At 38.6% G+C, this 15,441-nt stretch overlaps 1 protein-coding gene across 1 annotated transcript in view; it reads right to left on the bottom strand.

The window, feature by feature from the left end:
• LOC132870648 (ribonuclease inhibitor-like) overlaps nt 1-9,154 on the bottom strand; it is a 30,422-nt gene extending 21,268 nt beyond the window's left edge. The window contains exon 1 of the mRNA XM_060904398.1: nt 8,995-9,154. Within this exon, the coding sequence (XP_060760381.1) occupies nt 8,995-9,065 (71 nt within the window). The 5' untranslated portion in view covers nt 9,066-9,154. The remainder of the gene's footprint in view (nt 1-8,994) is intronic.
• Between the last annotated feature and the right edge of the window lie 6,287 nt (nt 9,155-15,441).

The raw sequence follows: 15,441 nt of genomic DNA, 5'->3' as shown, positions 1-15,441 counted from the left end.
CAGGTGTGAGTGGGCACCCTGTTTTATTTAAAGAACAGGGATCTATCAAAGTCTGATCTTCACAGCACATGTTTGTGGAAGTGTATCATGGCATGAACAAAGGAGATTCCTGAGGACCTCAGAAAAAGCGTTGTTGATGCTCATCAGGCTGGAAAAGGTTACATAACCATCTCTAAAGAGTTTGGACTCCACCAATCCACAGTCAGACAGATTGTGTACAAATGGAGGAAATTCAAGACCACTGTTACCCTCCCCAGCAGTGGCCGACCAACAAAGGTCACTCCAAGAGCATGGCATGTAATAGTCAGTGAGGTCACAAAGGACCCCAGGATAACTTCTAAGCAACTGAAGGCCTCTCTCACACTGGCAAATGTTAATGTTCATGAGTGCACCATCAGGAGAACACTGAACAACAATGGTGTGCATGACAGGGTTGCAAGGAGAAAGCCACTGCTCTCCAAAAAGAACATTGCAGCTCATCTGCAGTTTGCTAAAGATCATGTGGACAAGCCAGAAGCCTGTTGGAAAAAAAAAGTTTTGTGGACGGATGAGACCAAAATAGAACTTTTTGGTTTAAATGAGGAGCGTTATGTTTGGAGAAAGGAAAACACTGCATTCCAGCATAAGAACCTTATCCCATCTGTGAAACATGTTGTTGGCAGTATCATGGTTTGGGCCTGTTTTGCTGCATCTGGGCCAGGATGGCTTGCCATCATTGAGGGAACAATGAATTCTAAATTATACCGGCGAATTCTAAAGGAAAATGTCAGGACATCTGTCCATGAACTGAATCTCAAGAGAAGGTGGGTCATGCAGCAAGACAATGACCTGAAGCACACAAGTTGTTCTACCAAAAAATGTTTAAAGAAGAATAAAGTTAATGTTTTGGAATGGCCAAGTCAAAGTCCTGACCTTAATCCAATGGAAATGTTGTGGAAGGACCTGAAGCGAGCAGTTCATGTGAGGAAACCCACCAACATCCCACAGTTGAAGCTGTTCTTTATGGAGGATTGGGCTAAAATTCCTCCAAGCCGGTGTGCAGGACTGATCAACAGTTACTGGAAACATTTAGTTGCAGTTACTGCTGCACAAGGGGATCACACTAGATACTGAAAGCAAAGGTTCACATACTTTTGCCACTCAAAGATATGTAATATTGGATCATTTTCCTCAATAAATAAATGACCAAGGATAATATTTTTGTCTCTTTTGTTTAACTGGGTTCTCTTTCTCTTTATCTACTTTTAGGACTTGTGTAAAAATCTGATTATGTTTTAGGTCATATTTATGCAGAAATATAGAAAATTCTAAAGGGTTCACAAACTTTCAAGCACCACTGTATATACAGTACATACATGTACACATACCTATAACTATACACATCCATACATATACAGACACCCATATAATAATTATGCATATTGTGCTTATATATTATATACAATTATGCATATTATATATATATATATATATATATATATATATATATATATATATATATATAGAGAGAGAGAGAGAGAGAGAGAGAGACATTTTATATAATATATCCATATGTACCCATACCCACATATATACACTTATATTATCAATAGAATGTTATTGTAATTCCTCCTCCCTATACCTCATAATAATCTGTTCCTTATACCTTTTTTTGAACTGGTTTATAGTTGTACATTTCATGAGCTCCACATTCAAACTGTTCCATAGCTTTACTCCACAAATAGAAATACTGAACATTTTTAACATTGTCCTAGCACTGCAAATTTTAAATTTCAATTTCCCCCTAAAATTATAGCCCCCCTCTCTATCCGAGAACATTGTTTGAATATTCCTTGGTACTTTATAGTTCCTTACTTTGTACATTGTTAAGGCAGTTTTATATTCTATAATATCCCTGAATTTTAAACATTTTGAATTTAAGAATAGTGAATTAGTATGATCTTGGTAACCAGCACTATGAATTATTCTTATAGCTCTTTTTTGAAGTATAGTTATTGCATGAAGTGAACATTTATATGTATTTCCCCACACCACTGAGCAGTAATTTAAGTACGGTAAAACCAGGGAACAGTAAAGAATGTGGAGTGAATTATAGTCCAGGACGTGCTTAGCTATACTCAACACAGATATGCTTCTTGATAGTTTAATTAGTGTGTATTTTATATGTGATTTCCAATTAATTCTATCATCTATTATTACCCCAAGAAATTTATTATTAGAAACTCTTTCAATATCAACACCATCTACCTGTACATTTGTTGCCCTATTTATTTTATGATTATTAAATAACATGATTATTGTTTTAGACAGATTTAATGATAATTTATTTCGATCAAACCAACTTTTTAACCTGCACAATTCTGAAGAGATTATTTTTTCTAACTCATGTAAATTTGTTCCAGAACAAAACATATTTGTATCATCTGCAAATAATACCATCTTAAATATCTTTGATACATTGCACACATCATTTATATAAAGAATAAACAGTTTAGGACCCAATACTGACCCCTGAGTGACACCACAATCAATATTCAAACAAGTTGAGACAGAGTCACCCAACTTCAAAAATTGTGTCCTGTTGCTCAAATAACTTCTTATCCAATTTAATACAACTCCCCTTATCCCATATTGTTCCATCTTATTAATTAATATATCATGATTAATAGTATCAAAAGCTTTTTGAAGATCAATAAATATCCCAGCGACATATTTCTTATCATCTATAGAGTTACTGATTTCTTCAATTGACTCCATTAGTGCCATCTCTGTTGATCTATTTGCTCTAAATCCATATTGACTATCACTGAGTAGTTTGTATTTTTCAATGAATTTATCTAATCTGTTATTGAATAGTTTTTCAAGAATTTTGGAGAATTGAGGAAGTAAAGAAACAGGTCTGTAATTTGTGAAGTTGTGTTTGTCCCCAGATTTATACAATGGAATTACTTTTGCTATTTTCATATTATTTGGAAATGTACTGGTTTGAAATGACAAGTTACAGATGTATGTTAATGGTTTAGAAATCCCCCCAATAATAGTTTTCACTAGTTTCATATCAAGATCATTACAATCTGTGGATATTTTATTACTACATTTATTAACTATATCAATAATTTCCTTCTCATCTACTGGTGTAAGAAACATAGAACAAGAATTCCTCTTTATAATATTATCTATACAATCATCATCTGTTACTGGATCAGAGATATTTTGAGCTAATCTTGGTCCAACATTAACAAAAAAATTATTAAAACTATTAGCAACTACATCCATATTATAATTTTCGATACCTTTGTCATTAAAGTATTTAGGGTAATGTTTGTCCAGAGCCATCTTTAATAATACTATTTAATATATTCCATATTCCTTTAATATTATATTATTTTTGCTATTATATATTAATTTGCCATAATAATCCTTCCTACATCTCCTTATGATACTCGTTAACTTGTTTTTATATTTTTTATATTTATTTTCTGCCTCTTTGGTTCTTAATTTAATAAATTCTCTATAGAGTGTTTTTCTTCTTACAGGCATTTTGTAATCCCTTAGTAATCCAAGATTGGTCATTATAGTTTTGTTTTGTACTATATTGCTTCAGTGGGCAATTATTATCATATAATACTTTGAATATACTTAAAAAGTTATCATATGCTCTACCAATGCTATTCTCTATATAAACTGATTCCCAGTCTTGGATTAATAAATCATTATTTAATGCAAACATGGCTTCCTCAGTCATAACTCTTCTATACTTAAGTTTATGGTCTGTCACATTTCTCTTATGATTACAGTCATAAATTGTAAAAACTGGTAGATGATCACTAATATCACTGATTAATATTCCACTTATAATGTTATTATCTATATCATTGGTAAATATATTATCTATTAAGGTAGCACTGTGGTCAGTAATTCTGGTGGGTTTGGTGATTTTTGGGTGGAGACTCATACTGTACATGGTATTAATTAATTCCTCAGTCATACTGTGCTTATTAGGGTTCAACAGATCAATATTAGTATCACCACAAATGAAGATAACTTTATTATCTACTGTAAATGTCTTTTCTACCCAGTCCTTAAACGCCTCTATACTAGTTTCTGGCGCTCTATATATACAGCTAATTAATACATTTCTACTTTTTTCAATATTAATTTCGATTGTTAAACATTCTAATAAGTTATCAATCACCACTGTCATGCCATCTATTAACTTATAATTCAAATTACAGTCCACATACACCACCTCTCCTCCTCCACCTTTATTTTTCCTGTTTATATAATTAAATTAATATCCAGCCAGTTCGAAATCTACTCCTTTCTCCAGGTCAATCCAGGTCTCCGATATGGCAATTATGCTGAATGGATGAGTAAACTGACTTTAGTATTTCTTGATGTGTTTGAAGTTAGCGTACATGCTTCTGCTGTTGAAGTGTATTATTGATCATTTTCCCATAGCCTTAGGCTACATCCACACGACAACGGCAATGAGATTTTTTTTTTTTAAATATCGTGTCCACATGGGCAACGGATCAGTAAAATATCAGGTACATATGGCAACGCAACGCTTGCTGAAAACGATGCAATACACATGCCACACGTCTACGTGCGCTGTAAGACGGTCCCATCGGAGACACCAGAACAATAGAAGAAGTATGACGCATGTGCATAAACCCCTTCTTCTGTAGCATCAGCCACATAAAGTTTTGATTATTAATCAGTAGCGTAAAATAGTATCTATTGTCTAAGACACTTATTTATATTTCATGTTAAAACGTCTATGTAAATTAATATATAGAAAGCCTGGCCAGGCGCTGAATGTTCTTCTGCCTTCACTTTAAGAGAAATTCAGGGCGAGCATGAGCCTAGGTTCTTCCCTGTCACTCACCCTGTCACTGTCACATGCACACACCTTCTCACTCCCTATCCTATGGATATAGTCCCTTTAAATCACGTGCTCGTTTTTTGAATGGAGGCGCAGAAAGAGGAATGAATGGGGGTAGATGGAAGCCGGTACGCCAACATTCTGATATCCTCCAGAATTCTTTAATGGTCCGGAATAAATTGAATGCTACACGTTGATGGATTACTTTGTTCTTCTACGCCCTTTTTGAGGAATGTATTGTCAGACTTAAACCAACATCTGAAGAGGTGAGATCGCTCCTTATTTTCCTTTTTATTTGTTGACAACTCGCATCGAGTTCGTTACACTTCTACCCAGCGTGAAGCACTCACAGTCATGTGGTTGTGATGTCATCATAAACAAATCCGTTCTACTCATCCAGACGACTTTGCAATGGCGCTGTTGCCAGATTTTTCCACTCTGGAAACCGTTCTCAAAAGATTTCATTTTGGGGCACCCAAAACGCCAGTGCCGTGTGGACGCCAGGCCGAAACGATAAACAATTTTATCAGATTCACCTGAATCCGTTGCCGTGTGGACAGGGCCTTAGTGGACTGATTGTACTGTTCCTCTGTGTAATAGTGGCAATCGTCATTAATGGCTGAGAAAAAGTTATTGTCCGGGTCTGTGTCATTTTCTGTATCCAGTAGTTTATGGTCAGTGAATTCATGTGGTTTCAGTTCCAGGTTTTCATAATCAACAAGCATTTGCTTTAGCAGAGTACTGTTCTGAGTAATGGATGAAAGTGTTATTTTGGTGTGTATCATGGTTGAGTTTGATGTAGTGTCATGTCGGTATTGATTACCATACAGTCCTGATAGCATCACTGGTATTTGTCCAAGTCCTCGATGTTTCGTATGACCAGAACTCTTGCCTCCTCTGGTGTACCGTTCAGCTTGATGAATACTTTGCAGTTGGTGATCCATGTAGATTGAATTTTATTTTCCTTCTTCAGTTGTCGTGCTTTTCTGGCGATGTCAGCATTGCGTTTTGCCAGGTGCTCGTTGATGTAGACGTTTGTTCCTTTCAGTTTCCTTCCTTGTTTCAGCAGTGTAGCTTTATGTTTCCGGCGATGAATCTCATGATGATGGCAGTGTTTCCCTTGTCTTTACTGGGTAGAATGTGGCAGGCCTCGACATTGTTGCAATCAATATCGATTCCCTTCGAGTGTAGGAATGCCGACACTTGTTGCTCCATGGAGTTGCTGCCCAGTTCATCAGATTCTCCCTCCCTTGTCACTGCTTCTGCATATGACTGGGGTTTAATCTGAATCCCAGTGACGATGACGTCGTTCATCCTGGTGTACTGTTCCAATTCAGCAACTCTGCTCTCCAGGTGGGCGAGACGCTGGTCCTTCTCGGCGTTCTGCAGTCTGAACGACTTTACTTCCGTCACCAGGTCCGTGATGGTTTTCTGTTGCTGTTTAATAACAAAAACCTCTTCTGCCAGAAAGTCGAGTGACTTTTTAATGTCCTTGCCTTCCTCGGCTGTAAAGTTCTTTTTTGGTGGCATAATTCACCAATAAATCCAACCAATTTGGAAAAATGTTTGGAGAGTCCTTTCCTCACCTCACTGCCTTTCCGAAATTTCCTGCCAGAGGAAGTGACGTAACTTCCTGTCAAGCTCACAGTTCCAGATTAGGTGCCACTGATTCGAACCTCCTGCAGGTGGAGGTGCAGGTGGAACCCATGCTATTTAAACCTGACATTTTGGGTCTGGTGTTGTATTTGCTATTGAGGTGTGTGATGTCATCACACCAAGATCTAAAGAGCTCTCTAAGGACCTCAGAAAAAAGGTTGTGGATGTCTATGAATCTGACTAGGGATTTATAAAAAGATCTCTAAATTATTAGAAAGAAATCATTCCACTGTCAGGAAAATCATATAGAAGTGGTATAGATTTCATACAGCTGCCAATTTGTCCAGGACCTGGCTGACCCAGGAAATTCAGCCCAAGAGCAGGCTGTTTAATGCTAAAAGAGTCTCCAAGAACCCCAAAATTTCATCACTGGATCTGCAGCTAACTTTTTCAGCTGTTGGTGTAAAAGTGCCTACAGTGGTACTTGAAAGTTTGTGAAGCCTTTAGAATTTTCTAGATTTCTGCATAAACATCAGATTTTCACACAAGTCCTAAAGTAGATAAAGAGAACCCAGTTAAAAAAAACAGACAAAATTATTATACATGGTCATTTACTTATTGAGGAAAATGATCTAATATTACATATCTGTGAGTGGCAAAAGTATGTGAACCTTTGCTTTCAGTACCTGGTGTGACCCCCTTTTGCAGCAATAACTGCAACTAAACATTTCCGGTAACTGGTGATCAGTCCTGCACACCGGCTTGGAGGAATTTTAACCCATTCCTCCGTACAGAACAGCTTCAACTCTGGGATGTTGGTGGGTTTCCTCACATGAAATGCTCGCTTCAGGTCCTTCCACAACATTTCCATTGGATTAAGGTCAGGACATTGACTTGGCCATTCCAAAACATTAATTTTATTCTTCTTTAACCATTCTTTGGTAGAATGACTTGTGTGCTTAGGTTCGTTGTTTTGGTGCATGACCCACCTTCTCTTGAGATTCAGTTCATGGACAGATGTCCTGACATTTTCCTTTAGAATTCAACACCATGATCCTGCCACCACCATGTTTCACAGATGGGATAAGGTTCTTATGCTGGAATGCAGTGTTTTCCTTTCTCCAAACATAATGCTTCTCATTTAAACCAAAAAGTTCTATTTTGGTCTCATCTGTCCACAAAACATTTTTCCAATAGCCTTCTGGCTTGTCCACGTCATCTTTAGAAAACTGCAGAGGAGCAAAAATGCAACCCTGCCATGCACACCATTGTTGTTCAGTGTTCTTCTGATGGTGGACTTATGAACATTAACATTAGCCAACATGAGAGAGGCCTTCAGTTGCTTAGAAATTACCCTGGGGTCCTTTGTGACCTTGCTGACTATTACACGCCATGCTCTTGGAGTGATCTTTGTTGGCCGGCCACTCCTGGGGAGGGTAACATCTCATCTCATCTCATTATCTGTAGCCGTTTTATCCTGTTCTACAGGGTTGCAGGCAAGCTGGAGCCTATCCCAGCTGACTACAGGCAAAAGGCGGGGTACACCCTGGACAAGTCGCCAGGTCATCACAGGGCTGACACATAGACACAGACAACCATTCACACTCACGTTCAGAGTCAGCTGAATCTCATTTTTATCTTTGTTGTTTATAGTAAAGATGTATTCTGTGTAATTGGACTTGATTGCAGAAATTTGTATTTTGTTTTTTTGTCTTAAGTGCACTAGAAAATATAATTTAAGGTTTCAGCTTTTATTGCTGGAATTTTTAGAAGATTTTATTGATAACAGTGATTTGTAAAGTTCTGGTTAATGAATAAGAGACTAAATTTAAATTTGTTACAACATTTTATTAAGATAGTAAATAAAATTTGTGTTAAATGCCCAATACAATATAATTCACACTGAAAATTAATGCTTTCTTTCATTTCTATTTAAGGTTCAACTGCAGCTCCAGCAGTCACTAGATTGAACCAAAAAAAGATTAAAAGTTTTCTAAATTTGCCCCCCCAAGAGCAGGAATGTATCAGAGTGAGTAAAGTGACTCCTTAAATCGCATATTAGTGCCAGTGTGGCATTAAAGATAATCATTTTACTGAGTTTTGAGGAGAGTTGAGAAGAAAAAGTGTGCTGCTGATCAGAAACAGGGAAAAGCCGAGATCATCTTATTCAGACAAAAGCAGCAGGATGAAGTCAGAGACAGCAGGATGTCACAAGGAGACAAGGTGTTCATTTACAATCACTCTCATGCACTCAGACGGGACATTTTGGAGACTCTGACTGACTCCATCTTCTGCTTTCAGATGAATTTTAAATCAATTTTACTGAACAACAAACAGCATTAAAGACAACTGGGAGGAAAAAGTCGGATTAAATAGAACACAGTGAAAATTTCTAAAACTGGTTTCATTTCATGGCCTGGTCATGTGACATTTACTGAAATTAAATAAAAATGATAATGAGGTAAAATTATTACTTTTTTAAAGATTTGCCTAAAAAGGTTATTACTTACTCAAGTGTCTGTAATTTGCAATGTTTATCATCCTTAAGAGCAGAGAGCAGCTTCTTTCCTGAGTCTCCCATTTCATTCCCAGTCAAATACAGGTCTCTCAGGTGTGAAGGGTTTGATCTCAGAGCTGAAGTGAGAGCAGCACAGCCTTCATCTGAGACACCACAGTCACACAACCTGCAGAGACACAATGACACACACTTCATCAACAGATTATCATCTTGGTGTAATAGTGGTTGTGAAGATGATGTCTCTCATGTTGGACTGTCTCTATTCTCTTTACCAATCACAAGCTATTAGCAATAATGACTCAAACATTACCACTGTTACTGACATTAAGTTTACTCGAGGTGCAAATGATTCAGCAAAAAGTCAATAATTTAAAGGTTGAAGTGAAGAGTCAGGTTTTGTAGAATTTATCTCTGCTTGACTGGATTTTTAATGATCACATATTTAATTGTAAATACGTTTTAATGATTTATTTAAAGTAAAAGTGATTGAGGAGAAACGATCACTTCATGACGAATATATTTGTTATGCATGTTTTACTTTTACAGAAAAGTTTAATTGATAAACAACACTGTATACAACTATTAACTGCTGCTTTAGTGAGTTATTGTGACTCTCAGAGAGATGATCTTACCCCAGTGTCTCCACTTTACAGTGAGGATTCTCCAGTCCAGCACAGAGACGCTTCACTCCTGAGTCTCCGAAATTATTATCGGACAGATTCAATTGTCTCAGGTGTGAGGGATTTGATCTCAGAGCTGAACTCAGAGCAGCACAGCCTTCATCTGAGACACCACAACCACACAACCTGCAGAGACACAGTGACACACACTTCACTGCCTCAGTTTATGAGTATCAAGATTTCCTTTGTCTTTTTAAATTATTTGTGTGTGTTTTTTCCCATGGATTTAGCATTTTCACCATTCCATGCCAAGGAAGTAGCTAAGCTGAGATCAGAAGAAGGAAGTTACAGCTCATGAGTTACAATCAGAAACAAATTTCAGAAATTAATGCAAATAAATCAAACAGAACTTTAGATTTACAATTTATCTGAAATATTGCCAAATTATTCCACCACTGCAGGCTCCAATATGTTTAAGTTTGAGATGTCAATCATGTTCTTTCCTGATTTAATGATTGGCAGATGGTTATAAGGCTCCGCCCCCTTGACAGAGTGACCAGTCATAATAAGGAGAAGCCGTGCGTCCAGAAAAACACATGAACAAATGCACTGTCCAATAAACACCGGTCTGTTTTTTTTTTCCCTGTGAAAACACACTCACCCACACTCCATTCCCTCCCAGTGAAGCGGTGCATCTGGGCGAGGCTCAAAATGACGAGATAGACACTTTGGTGAAATAAACAGTGTGAGTTTAATGAACAAACAGCGTGATATTGCAGTGAGATACTCCATCAATCTGATTCACTCAAATATTGAACAACACCAAGACTGATGAATAAAATAGACACTTAGGGAAACGTTTCATTGCTGTATTTTAATGAAATGTGAGAGGAAGCCGGGCTTCCAGTGTCGTCTTAAAGCAATCACCACTGACCGAGATGGACTGGAATATTATTTACTATTTTAACATTTTCATCACCTCTATTTGAAAAATTAAAGGATTATTGTGGGTTTCAATTTATTGGAAGTTCTTTTCTGCTCCTTTTTAATTTTTATTTCAAAGTCTTTTATTTTTTTATTTTTCACTGCATCAGTTCTGTGGCATTAACGTCTCATTTTAGTTTTAAACTCTATATTCCTGAGATTATTTCCACCATGTCACTGCTGCTTTAAACCCTGCAGCTCACACAGAGGGCAGTTAGTTTGAGTCTCAGGTGCAGTTTGTGGGATTAGTTACAGTGTTGTAGTAAATTTCACAGTGAGTTCAGACACATTGCAGTCGGATCAAGTCCCGTTTTGTGCTGCAGCTTCTCACATATGTCCATCTGACCCAAAGACTCTGTGACAAATCATCAGTGTGCAGTGAACAGAAACAATCTTCCTCCTCAGGACACTGATGATGAACCTAAAACCTCTGCTTCAGTCTCACTATTAGAGAATGTGTCTTACTGAGGAGCAGGTCATGTGACTCTCAGAGAGATGATCTTACCTCAGTGTCTCCAGTTTACAGTGAGGATTCTCCAGTCCAGCACAGAGACGCTTCACTCCTGAGTCTCCCAGATTATTATTAGACAGATCCAGTTCTCTCAGGTGTGAGGGGTTTGATCTCAGAGCTGAACTCAGAGCAGCACAGCCTTCATCTGAGACACCACAACCACACAACCTGCAGAGACACAATGACACACACTTCATCAACAGATTTTCATCTTGGTTTAATTCTTACTTTAAAGATGATGAGAGTAAAATTAATTTTATTATTCAGAATGTCATGAAGATTTAATGTCACCTGTTTATTCTTACTAACAGTGTAATTAAAGGTGGGGTATGAGATTTTGGAATAACGGTTCCCGCAAGCCATATTTTGAAAAGAAACATGCCCGCCCTCACCATGCTCCCACCCCCCGCGTCTCCACCCCTCCTCCCCCTTATAAAGCTTGAGAAAATCAGCCTTTATAATGGGTGTCTATTGCGTTACACACCAGTGCAGCAGTGTAGAGAGCTTGGAAAAATAGCTCAAACTTTCTCATTTAAACTGTATTTTCAGCCCCAATTTTCACTCCACACACATAATTTTCTCAAAAGTAGTAGCCACACTTGTCCTGATTCACACAATGTGTCTACCTACACGATAGGACTTGCAGTTTTTGAATGAGAAGCCTGAAAGTGAGGAGATCACAGCCGCCCAGCCACATAGACTTCCATTATAAAACTTGGCAGAAAAGTCACTTTTTTTTTTTTAACTCGCTCTAGTAACCTCATTTTTTACACTACAGACAAAAAAATTACATCAGTGTGTTCAGGAGATCCTTGTGGTGCTCACTGTGAAAGAATTTTGTGAATATCTCCTTCTGTTTTCGTGTAAATCCCCGTTGTTTGAAGGGAGCGCACTGAGAGAATCCTGCGCTCTGTGTGACACTCTGCTCGCTCTCTCTCTCTCTCTCACACACACACACACACACACACACACACACACACACACACACACACACAAGGGCGGGCTGCTCGTGGGTTTCAGTCTGATTGACGTGTCAGTATCCAATCATTTTGAGGTGGTACCTCGATATGATTGGATGGCGTTTTTCCTTTATTTCACACTGTAGACTGGATTAAAATATTTCGTTTTTGGGTCAAACCTTCTATTGTACTGCTTGCAACATGGGTGTGAGGAGCTTTTCAAGCAATATGGTAAAAAATACTCCTGAAAAAAAAATCTCATACGCCACCTTTAATAATGATAATACTGAGTGTTATATTTAGTTTCTCTCCTCTGTTGTGTGTGATATTAAAACATCAGCAGCTGAAGCTGAACAGAGAACAGCAGAGAGACCATGAACTTTAATCAGAGAGAGAGAGAGAGAGAGAGACTGAATCTCAGATGGTTCTCTACTAGACTTATAGTGCACTACACAGGGGCAATAAACTTGTTTTTCCAGAGTCTACAGAGTGCATTTATAGAACACTATAGATTTATATTATTGTAGAATCAGAGAAGTAAACAATGATTATTCCATATAAATCCTACAAACATTTAGCCACTCATTCTTGAGACAGCGTGCGAACAAGAATTTCAGAAAAAAATGGACATAAAGCCTGAAAACAATGATTTCACCTCTCAGTGTAAGAGGAATAAAAAGGTCAGTGCAATTTATGAATATGTTCATTTGTCTAATTACTTTTCATCCCCCAAAAAAGATGGACCACATATTAACAGTGCTGTAATTTCAACACTTATCACCCAATCTGGAGACAAGTTTCCTCAAAATAAAGCTGAAGGTCTGCACTTTGAGTCAGTGTTGTAGTCGAGTCACTAAACCTCGAGTCCAGTCTCAAGTCCCCAGTGTTCAAGTCCAAGTCATTAAAAAAATTTGAGTCCAATATTGATCCGAGTCGAGTCCAACACTCCAACCGCACCAAGACGGTCACTGTTTTAGTGCCATTAACATTAGTTTGTTCCTGAACATGGCATATGAATAGGTGAATGTGTTTCTCTTTATGAGGGAGTGTGAAGTATTCTGTCAGAGATAGTTGGGAGACGGATGCAAGTGCAGAAGGTGTGTTTATTAATACGAGTGAAGACAGTGTAACACTTCTCTTTTGTCTACTAATAAGCCAGGGTGCCAGGTAGTAGAATACTGCTAAATTTGTCAGGGAGTATGCAGGTCAAGTCAAAAGAAGAACAAAAAACAAACCCCAAACAAACAAACAAAGAGAGAAATGCACAAGAACACATGCAATCAACTTCAAGTATCACATGAGTCCCTGTTTCCAATGGTTAACGAGTATAGTATACTTACTTTTAATCTAAGACACACTTAAAAAAGGTTTAGTACTGAAATCATAAACAATAATTAAATTAAATAATTAATTACCACCCCATCACATAATGAAAAGAACATAAATAATTCACAAAATCAGTAATTTGTATGTTTAATAAATATATTTGTGGCAGTGGGAGTGTGGTCAAGCATTGGTCTGTGACTGGAGGGCGGAGTCAGGGAAGGTAAGTGGCAGAATCACTACACCTGATGTGAATTAACCTGTGTTTGTATGTCTTCCCAGCAACCACGACCTATATAAGGAGAGAGAGGGCAGAGGAAGGGAGCCCTCTCCTGAACCAGATGTCTTTTTGTGTGTGTGTGTATATATATATATATATATATATATATATATATATATATATATATATATATATATATATGCATGCGTGTGGCTGGGAGAGTGTACGTGTGTCACTGAAAAGTGCAAAAATAAAGAGTTTTTGGAACTCAGTTCTGGCCTGCCGTCCTTCTGTGCTCGGTCCCGGGTTTCGGCACCACTGTAGACTTCAGAGCGGGTGGGTGGAGCACAGAAGGACGGCAGGCCAGAACTGAGTTCCAAAAACTCTTTATTTTTGCACTTTTCAGTGACACACGTACACTCTCCCAGCCACACGTATACACACACACATAACACATCTGGTTCGAGAGAGAGCTCCCTTCCTCTGCCCTCTCTCTCCTTATATAGGGCGTGGTTGCTGGGAAGACACACAAACACAGGTTAATTCACATCAGGTGTAGTGATTCTGCCACTTACCTTCCCTGACTCCGCCCTCCGGTCACAGACCGATGCTTGACCATGCCCCCACTGCCACAATATTGTTCTCCACCAGATCAGTCCAACACCCACAGTTCAGTTTCCATGGATTATTCCAATCACCGAATACCCACATTGTAGTTCAATTCTATTCAAACCCAGGAACGCAGTTCACCAGTTTGCAACGTCTTCCCGCAATTTTATCAGAAATAAACAAAAAAAGGAAACTTTCAAACAAAATATCCAAAAGTTTAGTCAAGTCAGTCTGTTTTGTGTCGCTACTCACAACTCAGATAATCTCCCAAACAATCTCGAATTTGTTGCGATAACCACTCCGGTTCGAGTTATTTCCAAGCTCTTCCACTTCTGTCTGTGTTGTCACCAGCTGATGATGGTGTTTAACAAGGAGGATGTGATCTGCAGCAAAGTTTCGAAGACGCTGAAGAAGGGGATCCACCTTAAACGCAGGGAAATTAGCACTCGTGACACTTTGGGTTTTTTCCAGCTTCAGACAAGCGACGAGAAAAAGGTAAACCTTCTTTCCTCCTCATTTCAACAACAAGGGGTTTGTAAGTTCCTTTCTCCTGCTGATGACAGAGTCCTTTGGTTTTAACATATTGTACGACTACGGGTATTTTCGCTAGAAAGAAAAAATGAAGGCACACAGCAATGGGAACTCGTGAAGAGTAGCAGACAGACTACAGCACACACCATCTTCCTTTAAATGGAATCACGTCATTTCCTAGAAAAAAAAGGGGTGGCCTGTTTGCTGAGTCAAACCTATGGTATGGCATTGTCGCAATGTCTCATCTCATTATCTCTAGCCACTTTATCCTGTTCTACAGGGCCGCAGGCAAGCTGGAGCCTATCCCAGCTGACTATGGGCAAAAGGTGGGGTACACCCTGGACAAGTCGCCAGGTCATCACAGGGCTGACACAGACAACCATTCACACCTACGGTCAATTTAGAGTCACCAGTTAACCTAACCTGCATGTCTTTGGACTGTGGGGGAAACCGGAGCACCCGGAGGAAACCCACGCAGACACAGGGAGAACATGCAAACTCTGCACAGAAAGGCCCTCGCCGGCCATGGAGCTCGAACCCGGACCTTCTTGCTGTGAGGCGACAGCGCTAACCACTAGACCACCATGCCGCCATTGTCGCAATGTGATTGGCAAATTAAAACATGGGTTGGATATGACATTAGAATGCATGTGACAATAAAAATGGTAGAAAGAAAAAGATG

This window comes from Neoarius graeffei, chromosome 22 (assembly GCF_027579695.1).
Source record: "Neoarius graeffei isolate fNeoGra1 chromosome 22, fNeoGra1.pri, whole genome shotgun sequence".
Lineage (NCBI taxonomy): Eukaryota > Metazoa > Chordata > Actinopteri > Siluriformes > Ariidae > Neoarius > Neoarius graeffei.
This window is presented reverse-complemented; position numbering and strand designations above follow the sequence as displayed.